The 21647-nt window shown below is 44.6% G+C and overlaps 1 protein-coding gene across 1 annotated transcript in view; it reads right to left on the reverse strand.

Moving 5' to 3' along the window:
• C28H10orf11 (chromosome 28 C10orf11 homolog) overlaps positions 1-21647 on the reverse strand; it is a 1150860-nt gene that overhangs the window by 497490 nt on the left and 631723 nt on the right. The window contains exons 3-4 of the mRNA XM_018042510.1: positions 14439-14565; positions 2923-3062 (exon numbers count right to left, since the gene is read on the reverse strand). Of these exons, the coding sequence (XP_017897999.1) occupies positions 2923-3062; positions 14439-14565 (267 nt within the window). The remainder of the gene's footprint in view (positions 1-2922; positions 3063-14438; positions 14566-21647) is intronic.

Here is a 21647-nt window from a genome sequence, read left to right on the forward strand (position 1 = left end):
CCCATTTGAATGCAGCATTCCAAAGAACAGCAAGGAGGGATAAGAAAGCCTTCCTCAGTGATCAATGCAAAGAAATAGAGGAAAATAGAATGGGAAAGACTGGTATCTCTTCAAGGAAATTAGAGATACCAAGGGAACATTTCATGCAAAGGAGAGCACAATAAAGGACAGAAATGGTATGGACCTCAGAGAAGCAGAATATATTAAGAAGAGGTGGCAAGAATACACAGAAGAACTGTACAAAAAAGATCTTCATGACCCAGATAACCATGATAGTGTGATCACTCACCTAGAGCCAGACATCCTGGAATGCAAACTCAAGTGGGCCTTAGGAAGCATCACTACGAACAAAGCTAGTGGAGGGGATGGAATTCCAGTTGAGCTCTTTCAAATCCTGAAAGTTGATGCTGTGAAAGTGCTGCACTCCTTATGCCAGCACATTTGGAAAACTCAGCAGTGGCCACAGGACTGGAAAAGGTCAGTTTTCATTCCAATCCCAAAGAAAGGCAATGCCAAAGAATGCTCAAACTACTGTACAATTGCACTCATCTCACAGGTTAGCAAAGTAATGCTCCAAATTCTCCAAGCCAGGCTTCAGCAATACATGAACCGTGAACTTCCAGATGTTCAAGCTGGATTTAGAGAAGGCAGAGGAACCAGAGATCAAATTGCCAACATCCAGTGGATCATCAAAAAAGCAAGAGAGTTGCAGAAAAACATCTACTTCTGCATGACTACGCCAAAGCCTTTGATGGTGTGGATCACAACAAACTGTGGCAAATTCTTCAAGAGATGGTAATACCAGACCACCTGAGCTCCCTCCTGAGAAATCTGCATGCAAGTCAAGAGGTAACAGTTAGAACTGTAAATGGAACAAAAGACTGGTTTCAAATTGGGAAAGGAGTATGTCAAGGCTGTATATTTTCACCCTGCTTATTTAACTTATATGCACAGTACATCATGTAGAATGCTGGACTGGATAAAACACAAGCTGGAATCAAGACTGCCGGGAGAAATATCAATAACCTCAGATACACAGATGACACCACCCTTACGGCAGAAAGTGAAGAGGAACTGAAAAGTCTCTTGATGAAAGTGAAAGAAGAGAGTGAAAAAGTTGGCTTAAAGCTCAACAATTCAGAAAACTAAGATCATGGCATCCAGTCCCATCACTTCACAGCAAATAGATGGGGGAAACAATGAAAACAGTGAAAGACTTTATTTTCTTGGGCTCCAAAATCATTGCAGATTGTGATTGCAGCCATGAAATTAAAAGATCTTGCTCCTTGGAAGAAAAGCTATGACCAACCTAGACAACCTATTAAAAAGCAGAGACATTACTTTACCAACAAAGGTTCATGTAGTCAAAGCTATGGTTTTTGTGGTAGTCGTGTATGGATGTGAGAGTTGGGCTATAAAGAAAGCTGAGCACAGAAGAATTGATGCTTTTGAACTGTGGTATTGGAGAACACTCTTGAGAGTCCCCTGGATTGCAAGAAGATCAAATCAGTGAATTCTAAAGGAAATCAGCCCAGAGTGTTCATTGGAAGGACTGATGTTGAAGCTGAAACTCCAACTTTGGCCACCTGATGCAAAAGATTGACTCATTGGAAAAGACCCTGATGCTGGGAAAGATTGGGGGTGGGAGAGATGGTTGGATGGCATCACTGACACAATGGACATGAGTTTGAGTTAGCTCTGGAAGTTGGTGATAGACAGGGAAGCCTGGTGTGCTGCAGTCTGTGGGGTTTCAAAGAGTTGGACATGACTGAGTGACTGAACTGAACTGAGTCCTCCCTACCTTTTATTTCTTTCCTTCCTCCCTTTCTACTTCCCTCACTCCTTGTACATTGATTCAGGTGGGGTGCCAGTGAGAGCTTATATTATAACTGAGAGAAAAGCTATACATATGAAAACATCATTTAAAATGTTTAGAAAACCATAATCAAGAATGAGAGCATACGAAATTTAAAATAAAGAGCAAAAATAAAATGAGTTTAGTAAAATGGGTAAGATCAAAAAAGACTTCCTAAAGAGGACTTTGGATTATGTATTTCAAAGCTGATAGTTCAGAAGCAGAGAGAAGAAAGAATAGTATTTTCACTTTGGACTCCATCAAAGACCAAAGTCATGGACCTTATGGAACTTTCTCTTGAGACTGTATATAAGCTCCCTAAACTTTCATGGGAAGGCCTCTTTCTCTAAGATGTGACTCTGAAGCAGACAGGAAGATCTTACAACACAGAGGAGGAGCCAGCGAAATACAGCCCATGGGTCTAATTTGGCCTGCTGCATGTTTTTGTAAATAAAGTTTTATTGGAACACGGCATTGCCGATTCATTTACAAACTGTTCATTACTGCTGCTGCTGCTGCTAAGTCACTTCAGTTGTGTCCGCCTCTTTGCGACCCCGCAGATGGCAGCCCACCAGGCTCCCCTGTCCCTGGGATTCTCCAGGCAAGAACACTGGAGTGGGTTGCCATTTCCTTCTCCAATGCATGAAAGTGAAAAGTGAAAGTGAAGTTGCTCAGTCATGTCTGACTCTTCGCGACCCCATGGACTGCAGCCTACCAGGCTCCTCTGTTCATTACTACTTATGCACTATAATAGAAGAGTTGAATAGTTGCAACAGAGGCCACATGACTTTCAAAGCATATGGTATTTAATATCCAGCCCTTTACAGACAAGTTGGTTAACCCCTGGGCTAGACCACTCAACGTCTTTTCATTTTTCTTGGCTCTTGTTACCCTCAATGAAGGGAGACTCTGGCCATAGGGTACCCAATGGGGTAAAGTTTAATATAGCATGAAAGGACCACTGATGCTTACCAGACATCTACTGTGCACCCCAGAGTATAATATTCTCTCACCCAAAATGTCATTTTTTTTCTTTTCATACTATGCTCAAACCCCTAGATACTCACCTGTATCTCTTGTAGTCTTCCTCATCCTTTTCCAGGCTGACGAGCTCATTGGGACATGCCACATTCCCCAGGAGGCTAAGGTACTCCAGAGCTGGTGTCACTTCTGCCAGGTGATCAAGCAGATACTCCAAGTCAGTGATGTGATGAAGGTTAAGGATCTTGGTCCAGAAAGACAAAAGGCACAGCCTAGCAGCTGATGAACCCCATCTGCTCCCAGGACATGACTTGGATAGGGGTTGAAATCAACTTGCTGTGGGTGTCTGACATGGTTAGTTTTTCACTCCCACTGGGGACACAGCTCAACTTTTAATGAAAGCAAGAAATTACTTCCAAAGGTCTCATCAGAAATAACCCAGTTTCTCCTTTGGGGGTAGTCCATCATTAAAACCTGGGAATAGTGTGGATGCAAACTGGGATTGGCCTCCTCTATGATCTGAGAGCCTGTTGTGGAGCTAGGCGTTGCTCAGTGGCCTCACTGGTGGCAATAAGACATTACATTGGGTGAAATGGAGTACAAAGCTAAGAAAAGACAAACAGAACAGGTGTAGGCCATGAATAGAGGCCATGACTACTGGGAGCCTACCAGTGAAAAGAGTTAGCTAACATTGTATCAGCAGACAGAATGGGGCCCTTACCAGGAAATGACGGTAGAGCATACAGGGGCTAAATCCATGATGGTAGATGCCACTGATAAGAATCAAAGAGTCGGGGTACCATTTCCAGGAAAAGAAGGTGAAATGAAATAAAAGGGCTGCCCTTACTCTGTGAGGATGCTACCTAACCTTGGGGGTGTTACCCCAATTTTCTCATACTTCAGTTTGTCAACTGAACTCCAAATCCAACCAACATCTGAATCCAGTCCCTAACATATCTGCCAGAGGATCACCACAGGGAAGTTTAAACTAGCTCTAACAACCTTCACTGAAGGATCCTAGCTCCTCCCAAGCCCATGTCCTTAATAATCTCCTTGTGTGTGAATCCAAGACCCCAAGCCAAATCCCCCTTGCCTCATCAGTGCTGTCATTAACATGACACCACGTTCAATCCCCTGGCCTCGAAGCAGACTCAGCTGGTGAAACAAAGGTCAGTAAACAGCATTCGCCTGGGCTCTGGAGAGCCAAATGAAGGACGCACACACCAGTCTCAGACCACATTGTCAGAAAAATTGCCTTCCATGCTAACAGTATTTCCAAGTGCTACTGAGCCCTCACCTGTGAACGAGAGGCAAGCACTCTCCCCCAGCTACCCCTTGGCCCCGAGAAAGAAGAGCCTCCGCTGAGGCACTTGAGTATTATACATCCGAGAGTATTGTTGAGAGATAGTGCTGGCATAATATATACGGGAAATCACTTTAATTCACTTTAACACCTTGAACCTTTACAAGTTCCTTGCACATTTTACTGTTAGCCAAGGCTTTTATGCCTTAAATGCATGAGCCCAAATTGAAAGTGACTGAGGTAGGAGTACACCCAGATGACAGCACCTGGTGATATTCTACAAAAGCACGGAAGACTCCTCATGTTTTTGTTTTTTAAATTCCTCTCTTTGTGGCCCCTAGAATTGTCATTTTGTAGGACTTAGGTCTGAATATAGACTCTGCCTTTTAGTCATTGTGTGATCTTTGACTGCAAGTTTCCTTAGTTGTTATCTGGATGTGATAATCTTTCAGACACCTGCGTGTGTGCGAATCAAATATGTCATGTAGGCTGCTCAGCATTTGAAAATCTTCTATCAGGATAACCTCTAATTGAAATACCCCCAGGAGTCATAGGTGCTGCCCTTTGACCTGGGGTTGAACACAGAGGGAGAGATGTGCCCACTCTCACCTGGGAAGCAGCTTCAGACCTGTGCAACCCAACAGGACACCATGAGATTCCCCTCCTCCCTCGGGCTCCAAACTTTCAAGGCAAGATGTGGCTTTGATCTTGGGCCCTCTGCAGAAAATCTCCCTTGGCAAACCCAGCCATGAGAGCTGGGCTCCGCAATGGCAACTTTCTGTAGACAGCGTTGAGAAAAGTCTAAATGGCAAGTACTCTGGAGAAGACTTGATGAGGGAAACCAGGTGTGCTCTAACAACCATAAGAGAGAGTTTTTATTCCCCCAGAGACTGAATTCCCACACAGTGACTCAACTTAGCTAGTTGGGGAAGTCACAAAGAATAAGTAATATCTCTCTTCCATGTGATGGCCTTTCAGATGGTTGAGGCTCACATATCTCCCTTCAACTTTATATTCTCTAAACTAAGTGCCTTCGAGCACGATTCATACATACGCTATGTAGAGAGCATATGATTCACGTCAATGTATGGCAAAACCAATACAGTATTGTAAAGTAAAATAAAGTAAAAATTTAAAAAAAAAAGATCATATGGATGAACAGCACTAGACTTGGAGGGAGCAAGAGCAACACAATGAAAGGGAAAGCTCACAAGCAAGAGAGCGGAAATCTAGTTAAAGAGGGTCTGAGTGTCCTCATAGGTTGTGGGTGTCTACTGGCCAACATCATCATTTCCTACACAAAAGACAGGACACTGTGCAACCAAGTTATTGATCTTTCAAATCTTCAACACATGATATCCAGGAATGACCACAAAGGATCACTGGAATGAGGATGACAGATTAGAAGCATATGGAGAAGATGAGTGAGAAGGTCCTACCAAGAAGGTAAGCTTGAAATACAGAGGGTAAGTGACCAGGAGTCAACACTTTAATGAATTTCATCACTCAAGACAAAACATACTTAATACTTCTTAAAGTTCAGTCACCACACTCTTTAAGAAAATTATCTAAATAAAACTAATTAAAATGACAATGAACAATTTCAGGGGAAACTTGCCTTTTCCAGCAAGTACTATCTTTGGATGTTTCACAGTCATTACATTAAACGAAGAAAAGGAAAAACAAGGAATCTTGCCGGTACTCTCCTACGAGTGCTGCCCTTCAGCCCAGGCAAAAGCATCTCAGAGACCCCTGTGCTTTGGAGTGCCTTCCTCAAAAATTTCTCAGTCTTAGTCCAGTACTCAGGATGGGCCAGCGCCAGCAGTATCACTCAGGGAGGATACTCCATGCCTCAACTTGGACCTGCATACACCTCAGCCCAAGTCCTGGTTTCTCCCCTTCAGGGTTCTCTCCAACCTTCTTGCCCACATATGGTACCCATTGGATATGCCAAAGAACAACAGGACTTATACCCATGAGGCTTTCCAGAAGCCTCAAGCCAGGTCCTAGTTCAAGGGGGGGGGGGGAGCAGCCAGACAAGCTGAACATTCTTACTGGCCAGCACTGTATTTCTGTAAAACTCCAAGAGAGTGGGCCGCTAAAAAGGCACTGATGTGTTGCTCTGAAGTGATTCAAAGTATTTATGTGGACAATGGCCCTGAAGGATCCATGGGAAGCCCTTTCTACTATGGACAACAAAGTCCAGATCAAACCTATTTCTCTCTTAGAGACAAGTTACTTAAACTTTCATCTTTTTTTCATCTACTGCACAAAGGTGAGAATGTGAAGAAATGGAACTCAAAACTGGCAAGATCTCCAAGGTAGAGAAACACTAGACAACTGGGTTGGCTTGAAGTCCCAGTCATTCCTCAACATTTAGCGATGGGAAGGCTTTCATTCTACCATCCAGGGAAGTAGTGGTGGTGGTTTAGTCACTAAGTCATGTCCGACTCTTGCAATCCCATGGACAGTAGCCTGTCAGGCTCCTCTGTCCATGGGATTCTCCAGGCAAGAATACTGGAGTGGGTTTCCATGTCCTCCTCCAGAGGATCCTTCTAAACCAGGGATCGAACCCAGGTCTCCCACATTGCAGGCGGATTCTTTACCATCTGAGCCACCTGTAAAACTTAATTAAATAATGAAGTTATAAGGGAATTTGCAGGAAAAAACAGAAAAAGTTCTCATACATAGTATAAAAGAGACTGTTTTCTAAATATTTCAATGTATGGTATCCGTCAACTTAAAAAATTTAATTTGCTTTGACACATTTTTTATTCCAAATACACATTCATCTCCATACCTAATTTTGTGTTTGTAATTATACACTTTGCCTTTAAGAGAGCCTCTTCAAATTATGTAAGCGTCACACTTCACAAAATCTGGATCTGCCTCTTAGCAGGAGGCTGTGGAGATGGAAACTCATTTGAATGTCTTAATCATGGGAATTTCTTGGGCAAAGGGTCTGCAGGCTTCAAGAAGCTTCAGCCATTCTGTGCCAGTGAATCCTAGAGGACTCACTGGAGTCTCAGAGTCTGCCTCCTTTAGGATATTTTGTGTAGCAGAAGCAAGTTCTTCTTCCTGAGCCTTCCAACTACCTGCTAAGTAATCATTTGGGCCGGGCAAGGTGGTCGCCTCGAATTCACACTGGTGAGGGATCACTTGCACCTACCCCATGGATGCTCTGGATAAGAACAACATTATTATGTTGACACCACCACTGGAGACTGAAACGTGAGAAGTTTCCATTGGTTTCTTCATCTCCTGGGTCAATAAGGACGAGCACAGCCTTGTCTTGCCTGACTGTGCACTTGGGATGGAACCTGTCACATTCCTTCTGTCAAGTTGCAGAGAAAATTAACTGGAGACAATCAGCCGAGGGAACTTGGTGTCTCCAGCTAGCCAATACTACTTTAGTGAAGACACTTTCAAGGATTCTCCTAAGGGTGATTTTTTTTTTCTCTCCTTTTAAAATGTGAAGCTATCTGGCACAGTTTCAACTCTCTCCAGCTGGGTTCTCAGCACACACCTGGTTTCCCTCATCAAGTCTTCTCCAGAGTACTTGCCATTTAGACTTTTCTCAACGCTGTCTACAGAAAGTTGCCATTGCGGAGCCCAGCTCTCATGGCTGGGTTTGCAAAGGGAGATTTTCTGCAGAGGGCCCAAGATCAAAGCCACATCTTGCCTTGAAAGTTTGGAGCCCGAGGGAGGAGGGGAATCTCATGGTGTCCTGTTGGGTTGCACAGGTCTGAAGCTGCTTCCCAGGTGAGAGTGGGCACATCTCTCCCTCTGTGTTCAACCCCAGGTCAAAGGGCAGCACCTATGACTCCTGGGGGTATTTCAATTAGAGGTTATCCTGATAGAAGATTTTCAAATGCTGAGCAGCCTACATGACATATTTGATTCGCACACACGCAGGTGTCTGAAAGATTATCACATCCAGATAACAACTAAGGAAACTTGCAGTCAAAGATCACACAATGACTAAAAGGCAGAGTCTATATTCAGACCTAAGTCCTACAAAATGACAATTCTAGGGGCCACAAAGAGAGGAATTTAAAAAACAAAAACATGAGGAGTCTTCCGTGCTTTTGTAGAATATCACCAGGTGCTGTCATCTGGGTGTACTCCTACCTCAGTCACTTTCAATTTGGGCTCATGCATTTAAGGCATAAAAGCCTTGGCTAACAGTAAAACGTGCAAGGAACTTGTAAAGGTTCAAGGTGTTAAAGTGATTTCCCGTATATATTATGCCAGCACTATCTCTCAACAATACTCTCGGATGTATAATACTCAATGTACAGGTAAAGAAAATGAAGCTTCTGACAAGATACAGCCCCTTCCTCAAGATGACACAGTAAATTCTATGGGAACTCCAGTCTGGCCTCCCAACTCCACTCACTGGTCTCCTAACCACAGTCCAGCTATGTAACATGGAACACTATTCTTTCTTCCTGTTGGCACCACAGTTCACAGCTATCTCTTCCTGTACGTGCTGAAGCCAACAGAGAATCAGAAAATAATGAAATGAAGTGTGACTTAAAATGAAGTCAGCTTATCACCTTTCCTCTACCCACCCCCAAAGGCAAGTGGGAGAGAACCATTTGACTAACGATCTTTTCCTGACATTTCCGTTGTTCCCTTATTCGGGGCTGGGTATTTAGACATGATATGGCTGAGACTGTCCATGCTTATGGGTGAGTGGGTGAGTGAGAGAGAGAGGGAGAATATGAGTGCTGGAAGAGGAAGTCAACACCATGGCTAGTGACAACAGTCACCAGACAAAGAGAGAAGAGATCAGCAATGAACAGGAGATGAAGAGCTAGACTGAGACAACCTGGTCTACCAGAACAGGAGCCAAAACCTGAGGGCTGAACAGAAATGGAACAAAGAGCTGAGAGGGCAAGGAGGAAGCATGCAGTGGGCAAGGGAGGCATTGGTGAATCTAGAAGAAATGTGCCAAATGCTTGGTTTGGGTTCTGGAATCCCCCTCATATTTGTTCTACATTTGATACATGGCTTGCTTTGGCCATGGGGCAGCAACATCTCTGGTGCAAACAGAGTTTGAAAAGTAGTTGCACATTGAGCTTTGCTCTTGGGGCATCCCTCCCACATGGAGAGGCCTGTGCTAGCCTGTTGGAGACATGGAGTTCCACTAACAACCAATACCGACCTCCAGACATAAAAGCAAGGCAATCTCAGATCATCCAGCCCTAGCAGAGCCTCCAAACAACTGTGGCTGCCTGAGTGACCCACGGAAGATGAGCAGAACCACCCAGTTGAGCCCTGCCCAAATAGCTGACATACAGAATTATAAACAAAAAAAAAATATTGGTTTTTGTAAGACTCTAAGTTTTGGAGTGGGTTGTTGTGCAGCAAAGCTAATGGACAGAGCCAAAGTTTAAGGTATTTCATGGAGTAGCATCATGGCACCTCATAACTGCTGTAGAGCCGGGGTATTCAAACAAGCAGGTGGGAGAGTCAGTGGCTGAAAAGACAGAGGATGGCACATAGTGTTCCTGCTGCCTTTACCTGTCTTTCATTTTTTGATTTCTTAGTCAAGTGTACAAGGTAAGGAAGCCAACCTTTGGGATCATACCAGTAGACCAGAGGAGAAAGAAGACACACTCCATCATGAAAAAGCCAATTGCTGGTTTTTGTATATACTGGCAATAAAGCACTTACAAGAGTATAGTGATATCACTGGCCAGCTCTACAGCTACAGATTGCCTTCTGCTTCCTTCTGGTTCCTTCCACACCACCAACATTGATCCCTCAGCCACAGACAAGAGATGCTGGAACAGGGAAAGGACTGAACTAAGGAAAAACAAGAAGCCTACTAATCTCTGGTGATAGCCACACTGAGAATAAAACCATCAGCCAGTCTAGCTTATCACTTTAAAAATGAAAAACATTCTGCACAGCAAAGGAATCCGCCAACAAAATAAAAAGGTAACTCACTGAATGGGAGAAAATAATTATAAATACTATTTCATGAGGGACTAACATCTAACCTATATAAAGAACCCATAAAACTCAATAGCCAAAAAAAAAATTACAATTACAAAATGGACAGAAGATCTGAGTAGACATTTTTCCAAAGAAGACAGACAGATGACCAACGGGTGCATGAAAAGATGTTCAACATCATTGATCATTAGAGAAATGCAAATCAAAACCACCCTGTGATTTCACGTTATGCCTGTTAGAATGGCTACTATCAAAAAGACAAGAAACAATGACTGCTGGTGAGGATGTGAAGAAAGGGAACCCTTGAACACTGCTGACGGGAATGTAAGCTGGTGCAGCCACTATGGAAAACAGTATGGATGCTTCTCAAAAAAATTAAACATAAGACTAGCATTTGATCCAGGATTCCACTCCTGGATATTTATCCAAAGAAAGCAAAAACACGAACCTGAAAAGCTATGTGTAGCCCCATGCTCACGGCAGCATTATTTGCAATAGCCGAGACGTGGAAACAACGTTGAGTGTCTATCAGTGGATGAATGGGTCAAGAAAGTGTGATACACATGCACACACAAAACACAATGTTATTCACCCATAAAAAGAATGAAATCTTGCTATATGTAACAACGTGGGTGGACCTCAAGAACTTTTTCATGCTGAGTGAAATAAGTCAAGAGAAAGACAAATGCTGTATGATCTCTCTTATATGTGGAACCTCAAACAACAATAGCATTAAGACCAACCTCATACACAGAAAGAAGAGATCGGTGGTTGCCAGAAGAGGGGGTGGAGGGCGGGAGAAATGGTGACCTCTTTTGGCTGCTGTTGTTTTTAGTTTAAATAAATTAACTGAATGAATGAATGAATTCTAACGTGAATCCCTGCACGTTTTCAACATATTCTAAACCAGGTTATGAAAATGAATCCTCTAAAATGAGAGATAATGATGCCTAGTAAATTCACATGAAACATGAATCTTAGTAGAATCTAACCTATTTAATCTAACCAGGTAATCTGTCAACCATCAATATTTGCTCAATCTCTCTTCGACTGCTAGTGGTAATAGAAAAAAGCAATACTATAACCAATGAATATGAAACACATAGGTATCCAAAAAAAATACTTTCCAATAGTTATTATACAAATCAGTGATTGAGCAAAAAAATCACCCACTAATTCATCTGCAGATTGTCATGATATGAAATGGCATTCTCTCATAGTGGGTGTGCCCTTCTTTTAATTGTCTGGCTCAAGCTGGTGCTAAAATGAGTTTGCATGTCTCGGGATGTATCAACTAATACTACAGAGAAGTGGCCAGGAACTGTGTTGAGTGAGAAGAGGAATTGAGTTTGGGATTAGCATTTGCTGTACAAGCTTTTGTGGCTTCATCTGTGGGCTGTTAGGGAAGCCCTTCTCACAGCACCATTTCTTATATTGCTATCTTGACAACATCCCAGAGCAGAGGCAGCTGGTTTTAGAGTCACACAAAAATCTGCTTTGCATATATCACCATTGCACTTTGATTCCAACACACACACAAAATTTTCATACATTCCTCTTTGTCAGTTTTTCTAACAGGCAGGTGAAAGCTGTAAAATCACACGTACAAAAAAAAAAAAAAAAAGAAAAGAAACAGAGGCTCTCAGAAGCTTAGCTGTGTGGCCATGGTAACCGTAATTAAACTGCCACATGAACCCCAAGTCCAACAACTCCAACACTCTACAGTAACGTGGGACACAGAATATGAGCATGGGGTCCATAGGAGGAAACATCATTCAAATTCTAGTCTAATTATCCTTTTATTCTTAATTGATTTGAGAATATCAAGCAGTTGATCATCTCAAATGGCAAGGAAGCTATAAGACACTATAATTATTTGAAAACTTATTTTCAGTAATTTTTATTCAATTCTTTGCTAATATTTGCAACAACCAGGAAATCTGGTTGACCAAAGGATAGGAGAGGAAAAAATAATCCATGAATATTTCATTATGATAAGGACTCATATTTACTTGTAAGCCTTCTCATTCTTCTAAGAAAATACCAATTAATAATGGCCACAAACAGCATATTTTACTGAATAAATATTAACTTATAACAACATATAAGCAGTGATTAATAAATAATTTTGCAAATCATTCTGACAGCTGACATAAACACACATGCCAATCTTAACGTATATAACGCTGAGCCGGAAGAAGCACAAGCTGGAATCAAGACTGATGGGAGAAATATCAATAACCTCAGATATGCAGATGACACTACCCTTATGGCAGAAAGTGAAAAGGAACTAAAAAGCCTCTTGATGAAAGTGAAAGGGGAGAGTGAAAAAGTTGGCTTAAAGCTCAACATTCAGAAAATGAAGATCATGGCATCTGGTCCCATCACTTCATGGCAAATAGATGGGGAAACAGTGTCAGACTTTATTTTTTTGGACTCCAAAATCACTGCAGATGGTGACTGCAGCCATGAAATTAAAAGACGCTTACTCCTTGGGAGGAAAGTTATGACCAACCTAGATAGCATATTCAAAAGCAGAGAGAGACATCACTTTGCCAACAAAGGTCCATCTAGTCAAGGCTATGGTTTTTCCTGTGGGCATGTATGGATGTGAGAGTTGGACTGTGAAGAAGGCTGAGCGTCGAAGAATTGATGCTTTTGAACTGTGGTGTTGGAGAAGACTCTTGAGAGTCCCTTGGACTCCAACCAGTCCATTCTAAAGGAGATCAGTCCTGGGTGTTCTTTGGAAGGACTGATGCTAAAGCTGAAACTCCAGTACTTTGGACACCTCATGCAAAGAGTTGACTCATTGGAAAAGACTGATGCTGAGAGGGATTGGGTGCAGGAGGAGAAGGGGACAACAGAGGATGAGGTGGCTGGATGGCATCACCGACTCGATGGACATGAGTCTGAGTGAACTCCGGGAGTTGGTGATGGACAGGGAGGCCTGGCGTGCTGCAATTCATGGGGTCGCAAAGAATCGGACACAACTGAGAGACTGAACTGAACTGAACATGTATATCTAGCTTTATTTCATACTTTGTGGGAAAATGCCCCATCCTGTTTCTAACTTACCATGTGAACACAAACATGTGATTAAACCACTTCAGGTCTCAAACACTCCATCCATAAAACAAGGTGATTGGATTTCAAGTCTGAGGCAACATAGTCAAGTGGAAAGAACTCTGGATCTGGCCTCAGCTGAGACTGAATCCAGGGCCTGGTATCTTGTTAAACATCTGGCTGTGGGCCTGTACTTCAATTCTTTGCTAATCTAGGTAAATGGAGAAACCACACCCTTCTCAAAGGGTTTGCAAGAATGAAAACAAATGCACTTAAAGTTACCAAGCACAGTCCCTCATCCATAGGAGTGCTCAATAAAGAACAGCTAGCTGATCATAACAATTCCTTCATCCCACAATCATTTATTAAACTTCAACTTTGTGCCAGACATTATTCTAGGTGTGAAGGAAACAAGTAGTAACAAAGCTGAAATAACAGCCTGTTTCAGCACACTGGCACTGTGCGGGCATAGAGGTGGCACTGGGCGGGCATAGAGGTGGCACTGTGTGGGCATAGAGGTCTACAGCTCTGCTGGGAGGAGCTGTGCGCCTCACACTGCATAACCCTGTGATTCATTTCTCAGCCTCATTACAGAATCCAGAGCAATGGATCCCTCTGAAGTATCACCCCAGGCTGCTGCATCCTCACCACCTTAAGGAGAAACCACACACTGGAATGGCTCTCCTTGGCCCTTCTCATCATCCCAGTACTGTAAACACCATGGGGGGCAGAGCTGGACCTGGGCTTCACACTTATCCTCCACCTGAGCCCCTTTCCCCTCTCTCCGGTCAGAAGTGTTCCGCAAGTCTGCCCCAGAGCCTTCCAGAACCCTCCGTGGAGGCTGAAGTTGCTTGGCCGCACTACCCTCTGCTTCCCACCAGAGGTCGCCCTCCCACACAAGCCCAAGCAAACAGAAGCCGGCTTTGCCTTCTCGGCAGCAGTGACATTATTTTCTTTCTCTATTTTTATCTATTAAAAAGATTTCTTCACAGCCATAACTTAGATCTCTACACTAAAATGGAGCAACAGGAAGATATAATGGTGCATTTCATTTATGAATGACCTATAATAAATTACTCTGAAGTGTCCCGAGTGCCAGGAGACAGAACGCTTTGTCTGCCCACGGACTGTATTTCACCTACTTTAATTTAGCTGACACATAAAACTCATTTGACATTTCACAGGTATTTGTGTGGGGGGGATGGCCTGCGGGAGGGGACCGCTGCGGGGCCAGGCAGGGAGTGGGGGCAGGGGCAGAGACAAGGATATTTGGTTCTTGTTGAGGGTTAAGGTGTGGAGCCTGGGTAGCCCCGGCAACACGAGGTCATCGCCGAGCAGATTGTTGTCCAAGATGAGTTCCTCCAGGCTCCCGAACGCGCTCAGTCCTTCCAGTGACCTGCAATGACAAAGGCAACAGGAAAAATGGTCCTGCACTAAATCAGGGAGGCCATTATGAGCCGAAATAAATATTTTAACCTTCCCTTTCAGGACTGGGAATAGTTTGGGCTTGGTGCCTGTCAGCAAAGTGAATGACAAGAATTAGTAGAGGGAGCCGGGGCGGGGGCAGCGGGGGAGAAGGGGCCGCTGGCACTCACCGCATCCTTCACGCATTGCCAACATGAAGGATGAGGGTCACTTACTGAGTAGCCAGGATCCAAAACAAAGGGCTTCAGATACGGCCTGCAGGATAAATTTGTCAATGTCTTGTGGCTTCAGGCACCCAGCCTCGGCTGACCCTAACCTCCATTCCCAAGATAAATAACTCTGTCACAGTTCACCTTCATTCCCTGGACACAAATTTAAGTTGTCATCCATCATTTCTGCCCAGAAATATCATACCCTCTTACAATAATAAATATAACTTCAAGTATCATTTCTTAGCTGTTCTCTGCGCAGTCCTAGGAAACGGCAGGGAAGGCTTCCTTTCTCTACATTCACCGCCTTTGACTTTCCCCCATCTCTGCTTTTTTTTTTTTTTTTTCTTTACTAATCACTTAATTTGCTTCTGCCCAGTGTCCCAGTGGCTACCTCAAAAGGCAAGACACCCGAGGAAGCACACAGTCACTCCAGTCCGAGGGGCCGTTTCTTTTTCTTTCATGATTTCTTTTTGTTAGGCAGGGGTAGGTTAAGAAAGGGGTTGAGGGAATTTCTGCCTCAAGGCTCCCTGCTTGATGTTTATGGTTTTAATTTATGGATAGTGGATTTCTCACTTTAGTTTTTGAAGAAAAAAAAAGCGCTGAACCCAACAGTAGAGATGTGGAGGCAGTAAAGAAAACAGACATCTGAAAGGATGAAGTACCCAGCTCAGGGCAAAAAAGTATCAGAAAGGGGAAAACCACCCTGGTCACAGGCATAGCTGAAAGTTAACTCGCAAGGTTAGGGGTGCATGAGGTGCCAGCAGCGAGGGGCAGTTGGCGCATGTGCCTGGCCGGTGCACAATGACGGTGATTACAGAAAGCCGCCCAATGGAGGGACTCACAGGGCCAAGCCACATGCTCCCAGCTCGTTCACCTGCCAGACCCAAGAGCTGTGCTGAGCTTGCAGAGGCTGACAGCTGAGCTACGACGATGCTGGCCAGAGGGCTGGCCTGCATGGGCTCTCTGGCTCTTCTATAAAATGTAACCAATCGGGGAGATGTTGTCTACACTATTTATGCATTTACTGATAGCAATTCCATTACAGACCCCCTTGCTTGCCTATGCTATGCCTAGACCTGTGGTTTGAGTGTGAACTTGAGTACCAGACCTTTCTCGTGACATCCATCCAAAAGGACTCCAAAATTAAGAGGCAATACTTGGGAGGTGAGAGAAGCAATTCAACCCTCAGACTTCACTGGGCCCAGAGCGCCACCAGCAGCTCCGTTCCTGCCCCAAACCTCCAAGTGGCCCTAGCCAGGGCCTAGCACCCAGACCACACCAAATCCCCGTAACTGACACTATATACTCCACAGCGGGGGGTGTGGGTGGGGGTGTACTGCATACATCTGGGGTCGAGGGTCAACAGAGTCATCAAGTTCCATTTCCTCCTCCTCTTCTCTCTTCTTCCTCATGTTTCAGGAAGGCATGCAGTCAGGAAGACCTGTCCCGTCATTTACTTGCAGCCTGAATTTGGGTGTCTCAATAAGCCCCATGAGCTCCCTTCATCTGTGTTGCCTGTAGCTATTAAATCTTATGGAGAATAAGTGAGAGAGGAGTAACAACTTACTAGCAAATACTGGTTTCATTCTTTTGCTTCCTCCTTTCATTCGCTGATTTTTCTGGAAGCCCTGACCTTTGGTCAGGGATCCTGATGCAGGGGATGTGCAGAGAAACAGATGTGCAAAGGTGTGTAGTAAGGGTGGCTTCTCATGGAAATGCCTTTCCTGAAGTCCCTTCCTCCTTGGGGGTTAATGAGTGCTGATGCCAAAGTGCTTTTCAGAACTAGCCCCTGTTTATCTCTAGGGGAGTTGAGGCCACCTCCACATCAGGGCACCTAACAGACAGGTAATAAGTCCTTGTGTTCAAACATCAGCTGGGCTCTGGTCAAAGGCACGTCCAAAATACACACCATCCTGGAGTAGTGCAAATATAATGCTCTTATCAGGAGAATCAGCAAATGGTTGGCAACTGGCAAGCCGAAGAAAGCTCCTTTCCAAGAGTGCTTCAGGGGAGGCATAAAACAAAATGACACAGCATGGTGAGGACAAAGCCTGAAACACTGGGAGTGCCGCACAGATGCCTTTCCCTCTGGTGGGGTGGGCTCTGGGGCAGAACTCAAAACAGGAGAAGGCTTCAGAGAGCAGTTCAGAAGCTCAGGCTCAAATCCCCTGTCACTTGCCTGGTTTGAGATCCCATTTTGCCAAGCCATGTGATTAGCTGCTCATTTAAAAGGGAGCCTTGTTACGTGGCGGGGGCGGGGGGGGGGGCAGGGGTTGCATATTAATAAATCCCTATCTTCATGTCAATAGTGTGATGTGCACTTGGTGACTTAATCAGCTAAATTCAGAGCTGAAGGACAGGAGGCAAAGAGCGTAATGAAAGGTAAAACTGGAGAGGACAGGATTTCTGGAGCTTGGCTGGCAAGTGGAAGGCAATAAACAGATGCTTAGAGGATGCCTTTTACACTTTAAATTTTTTTTTTTACCTTTGTGTTGTTGTTGACGTTTTCCTGGAAGAAGGGGGAAGAAATTATGTGGGTCAATCTTTTACCTCATACCCCTCTATACAAGATGCCTGCAAAGAGATGCATGCTGTCAAATAAAATGACAAGGCAAAAAAGGCTCTAAGGGTCCACACAGATCTATGCTGTTCAAGGGACAGCTATGGTATAAGGAAAAGATGACAGGACCAAAAGATCTCTGTTGTAACCTTGTATATGGACGGCAAAATACACCCCAGACCCAAGAGCCCTGGTAGAGGCAGTGACTGTCACTCCGATCACTCACCAGCTTGGTTGGCTGTAGCTACAATGCCTGAGGGGTGGGCCAGGAAGGCTAAGCAGACCTGAGCACCATGGTCAGGGGCTGGACGGGGAGAGCAAGGCAAGGGCAGCTGGACAAAGGTCTTCCCAGCCCAGTGGAGAGATGTCAAGGGCAGGCACGGAGACCCAGTGTGTGGTCTGATCTGTAGCAGGTGGCTTGCTCTGGGCACCTAATCATCACCTCTGGAGCACACTGCAGGCTGCCTGCCTTCACTCCACCAGCAGGAAGGCTGCCCATGATGTCACCCACAGGTACCATCTTGGTTACCTCGTTCGCAGGGCTCCGGCTGGGCTCCCCCAGGAGCCACTGCGGCTGCCGGGAGAGTCCCTGTGCCTTTTCCAAAGTCACATCAAAATGACAAAACATCAGAACGCATTCAGCTCCAGCAGATTCAAACAGAGAGAACTTTTAAGTTTCCACTGTAATTAACCCTATCCTCGTTAAGATAATTATGATCAAGCTTCCTGTCAGAGTTAATATCCCAGCATCACTGCCCGTGGCTCCCACTCTGCCTTCATTAGCTTATAAAAACAGTGGCTCTAAACAGGCTCCTCACCCTCTGCAAGCCAGGCCAGTGGTCTTGAGCCTCCAGGATGGAGGGGCCTCAGGCAGGGCAGCTGGGCCCACGGAGGTGCTGCTTCCAGACCCGCAACCTTTTCTGCTCCTGAGTGGGCACACGCTCAGTGGTCTCCAGCCTTTCCCAAAAGTTGGCTGCTCATCAGAATGGAGAAGGAGAAGGGCTCTGGACCAGAGTAGGCCTGGGAGGTCTGGGGGAGAAAACCTCACAGCAGGTCCCTGGGAAACGCCTGCACACTGACTGACAACAGTGGTCACAACCAAACGACAAGGACAGGACAGAGAGCACATAGTTACATGTGGGGGATAAAGGAAGAATCATCAGAATGGGAAACCTGTGATAAGACTGCTCATGTCCCAGAAAAGGGCCCAGCTGTCTAACCCATGAGAGGAATCCTTTATTTCTGCCATAAAATTCCTTTTATGTCCTATTCAAATGCAGCTCCCCTTCCCCAGCCAGGAAAGCCAGCAAGGGACACACCCAGAGCTCCCCGTTCAAGAGCTACCCAGCTCATTCTTGGGGTGCAGGCTGTGGGAAGAATTAGATCCCCTTGTCCTCAACTCCCAGCCCATAGCGGGGATGATACTTCTGCCTGACATGAGGTGGGCATGGAATGGGAACCAGGTAACCACAGAACCTGAGAAAGCTAAGTGTCTCTGTGGAACCAGAGTCACCTCAAATCCAGAACCAGAGGGTGGGATGGTCTCAAACCAATTAAGAAAATAAGATTTCCACCAAGATCTTTACCTCTCCCTCTAGGAGACTTACCTAAATATCCACATACATACTTTTTATTGAGAAAATGGGGAGGCCCTGGACCCAGAGGACCTAACCCATATGTCTGATGTCTCCCACACCGGCTAGACCTACAGAGCTTCCCAGGTCAGCCACCGCCTGCTCTTTCCGTGTGACCACTGTCTACCCAGCTCCCAACCAAAAGGACCTCAGTGCAATCTCCCTAACAACCTGGAAAGTTTCAACACATACTAAGGGCTCAGTGCCTTTTTGCCAACTGACTCCTGCTCAGCCAGGACCCCGTGAACTGCTGAGCAAAAAAGAAAAGCTGTCAATAGTATTCCAAGGGCAGGACAAAGAGTAAGTTGAGGGTGACCAGTCAGGGTCTAGGAGGGCAGTCCCTCAATTTATATTTTTGCAGGGGCCAGAGGGCCTTCCTCTCTTTACGCCATGGCCAAGTATCTGAGAATAGGCAGAAGCGGTATTCAGTAAGTCTGCACCTGTACAACAGGGCTGGTTATTAAACTACTTCAATATTTTCGTATCAGTTGGTACAAACCTGCAGCTCTGAATATCCAGGGTGCCCCACCCTCTTACCCTGGCTGCTCCCCTAGAGCTCCCAGACCTTTCCACAGTTCAGCAACTAAGTGGTTAATGACCTTCTCACCCTCACTGCACAGGGCTTTTAAGGACCCTGCTTCAGCCAAGATCATTCTGATTGGTCAGTGCAACTATTAAATAATTTAAACATCACCCTTGAAAGCAGAAATAGCAACTTGTACTCTTTACTCCCCCCCACTATGCCAAGTGCAGTATCTAGCACAGAGCAGTCCCTGGGAAATACCTGCACACTGACAAGAAGAGACCCAACCAGTCCATCCTAAAGGAGACCAGTCCTGGTGTTCACTGGAAGGACTGATGCTAAGGATGAAACTTCAATACTGTGGCCACCTCAGGTGAAGAGCTGACTCATTGGAAAAGACTCTGATGCTGGGAGGGATTGGGGGCAGAAGGAGAAGGGGATGACAGAAGGTGAGATGACTGGATGGCATCATCAACTCAATAGACATGAGTCTGAGTGAACTCCGGGAGTTGGTGATGGACAGGGAGGCCTGGTGTGCTGTGGTTCATGGGGTCGCAAAGAGTTGGACACGACTGAGCGACTGAACGGAACTGAACTGACAAGAATGGTGGCCACACTAAAGCTACAAGGACAGGCCAGACAGCACGTATTTACATGTGGGGAATGGGAAACCTGTGATAAGACTGCTTATGTCCCAGAAAATGGCCCAGTCATCTAGTCCATGAGAGGAATCCTTTCTGTCTGCCATAAAATTCTTTTTATATCCCATTCTAGTGGATATAACTAGAGAGAGTATATGATCTATAGTATATTACAATACATAGTATTATGCATATAGTTATAACTATATATTTTCTACATATTTTTCTGTTTCAGGTCACATAACTGAGGATATACATGTGAATAGAAATCAACCCTCTATATTGTAAGTATATAAATGAAGGGTGAAAGTGTTTCTAAAAACAGAATGTGGAAAAGGTTCTAGGCTATGTAAGGCTGTGCAGACTGACACCATGTTACAGAAAATCACATGGAATTTGTCCAAGTCACTTCCAAAGCCCTACTGAGCTCCTGTCAGGATGGAGTGTCCCTGAGCTTCAGAGAATAAAATTCAACAATAGTAAGAGAGATCTGAATCCAAGACCAGTCATATATCGAAGGTAGTTAGCTATGAGTTTGTTACCTCTAAGTGGGATCAAGTCTAAAGCCATCAGGTACCATACTTAATAACACTAAAAGAAACTGTTAAATATCCACTCCAGTACTCTTGCCCGGAAAATCCCATGGACAGAGGAGCCTAGTAGGCTGCAGTCCATGGGGTCGCAAAGAGTCGGACACGACTGAGCGACTTCATGTTCACTTTAAGAATTATGGAGAATGAGAAAGGAGCTAGGTGCCCAGAAGCGGGTGCCTGTGTTTCCAATTATTTGAAAAGAGATGTAAAATTCCTCGAACTTTGGATTAATAAATCTGTAAACTTACCTGCATCAGACTATGGCTCTGAGAGTCAGTACTTGCTTGTCCTATGCTGTAAGGCGATATAAGCCATGTGTGTGACCATGTTACCCTTTTCACGTTTGCTGTCAGGAAGCTCAGAGCTCAACTGTGACCCAGCTGTAAAAACACAGCACCCCATGGTCGCTACGTCTGCTTTCAAACTGCAATGTCAAGCTTTATAAAATTATTATAGTCTATTGGTGTTTTTCATTTTATTAATTCTAATAGGCTAGCTCAGTCCTTCATATAATGAGGTAAGATATCAAATTCATATCAGTTCACTTCACAAACAGGCAGTTTCTGTGCATTAAGGACAAGTTCTGTGAGACCAGCAATGAATGTGGATGGGTGGCTAAGAATAAAGATGTGTATCATGTCTCCTTTCCAAAATGTCTTTGAAAAGAATTCTGGTTATTCTAGTGATATCCTTGTGGCAGAAAAGCAAAAGTGGACTAGAAAATGACTACTGTGGGTAGAATCTTAATTGGTTCAAGAATATACCTGAAGAATACTAATTAATGGCTCAACTTGCTCCGGAAGAAGGTTCTGGAAACTCTGGTCCTGGTGTTTTGCCAATGACTTGGCTACAGACTTGCTTATCCTATCTATGGAGACCATCACCCTCAA

The sequence above is a fragment of the Capra hircus genome, chromosome 28, assembly GCF_001704415.2.
Source record: "Capra hircus breed San Clemente chromosome 28, ASM170441v1, whole genome shotgun sequence".
Classification (NCBI taxonomy): domain Eukaryota; kingdom Metazoa; phylum Chordata; class Mammalia; order Artiodactyla; family Bovidae; genus Capra; species Capra hircus.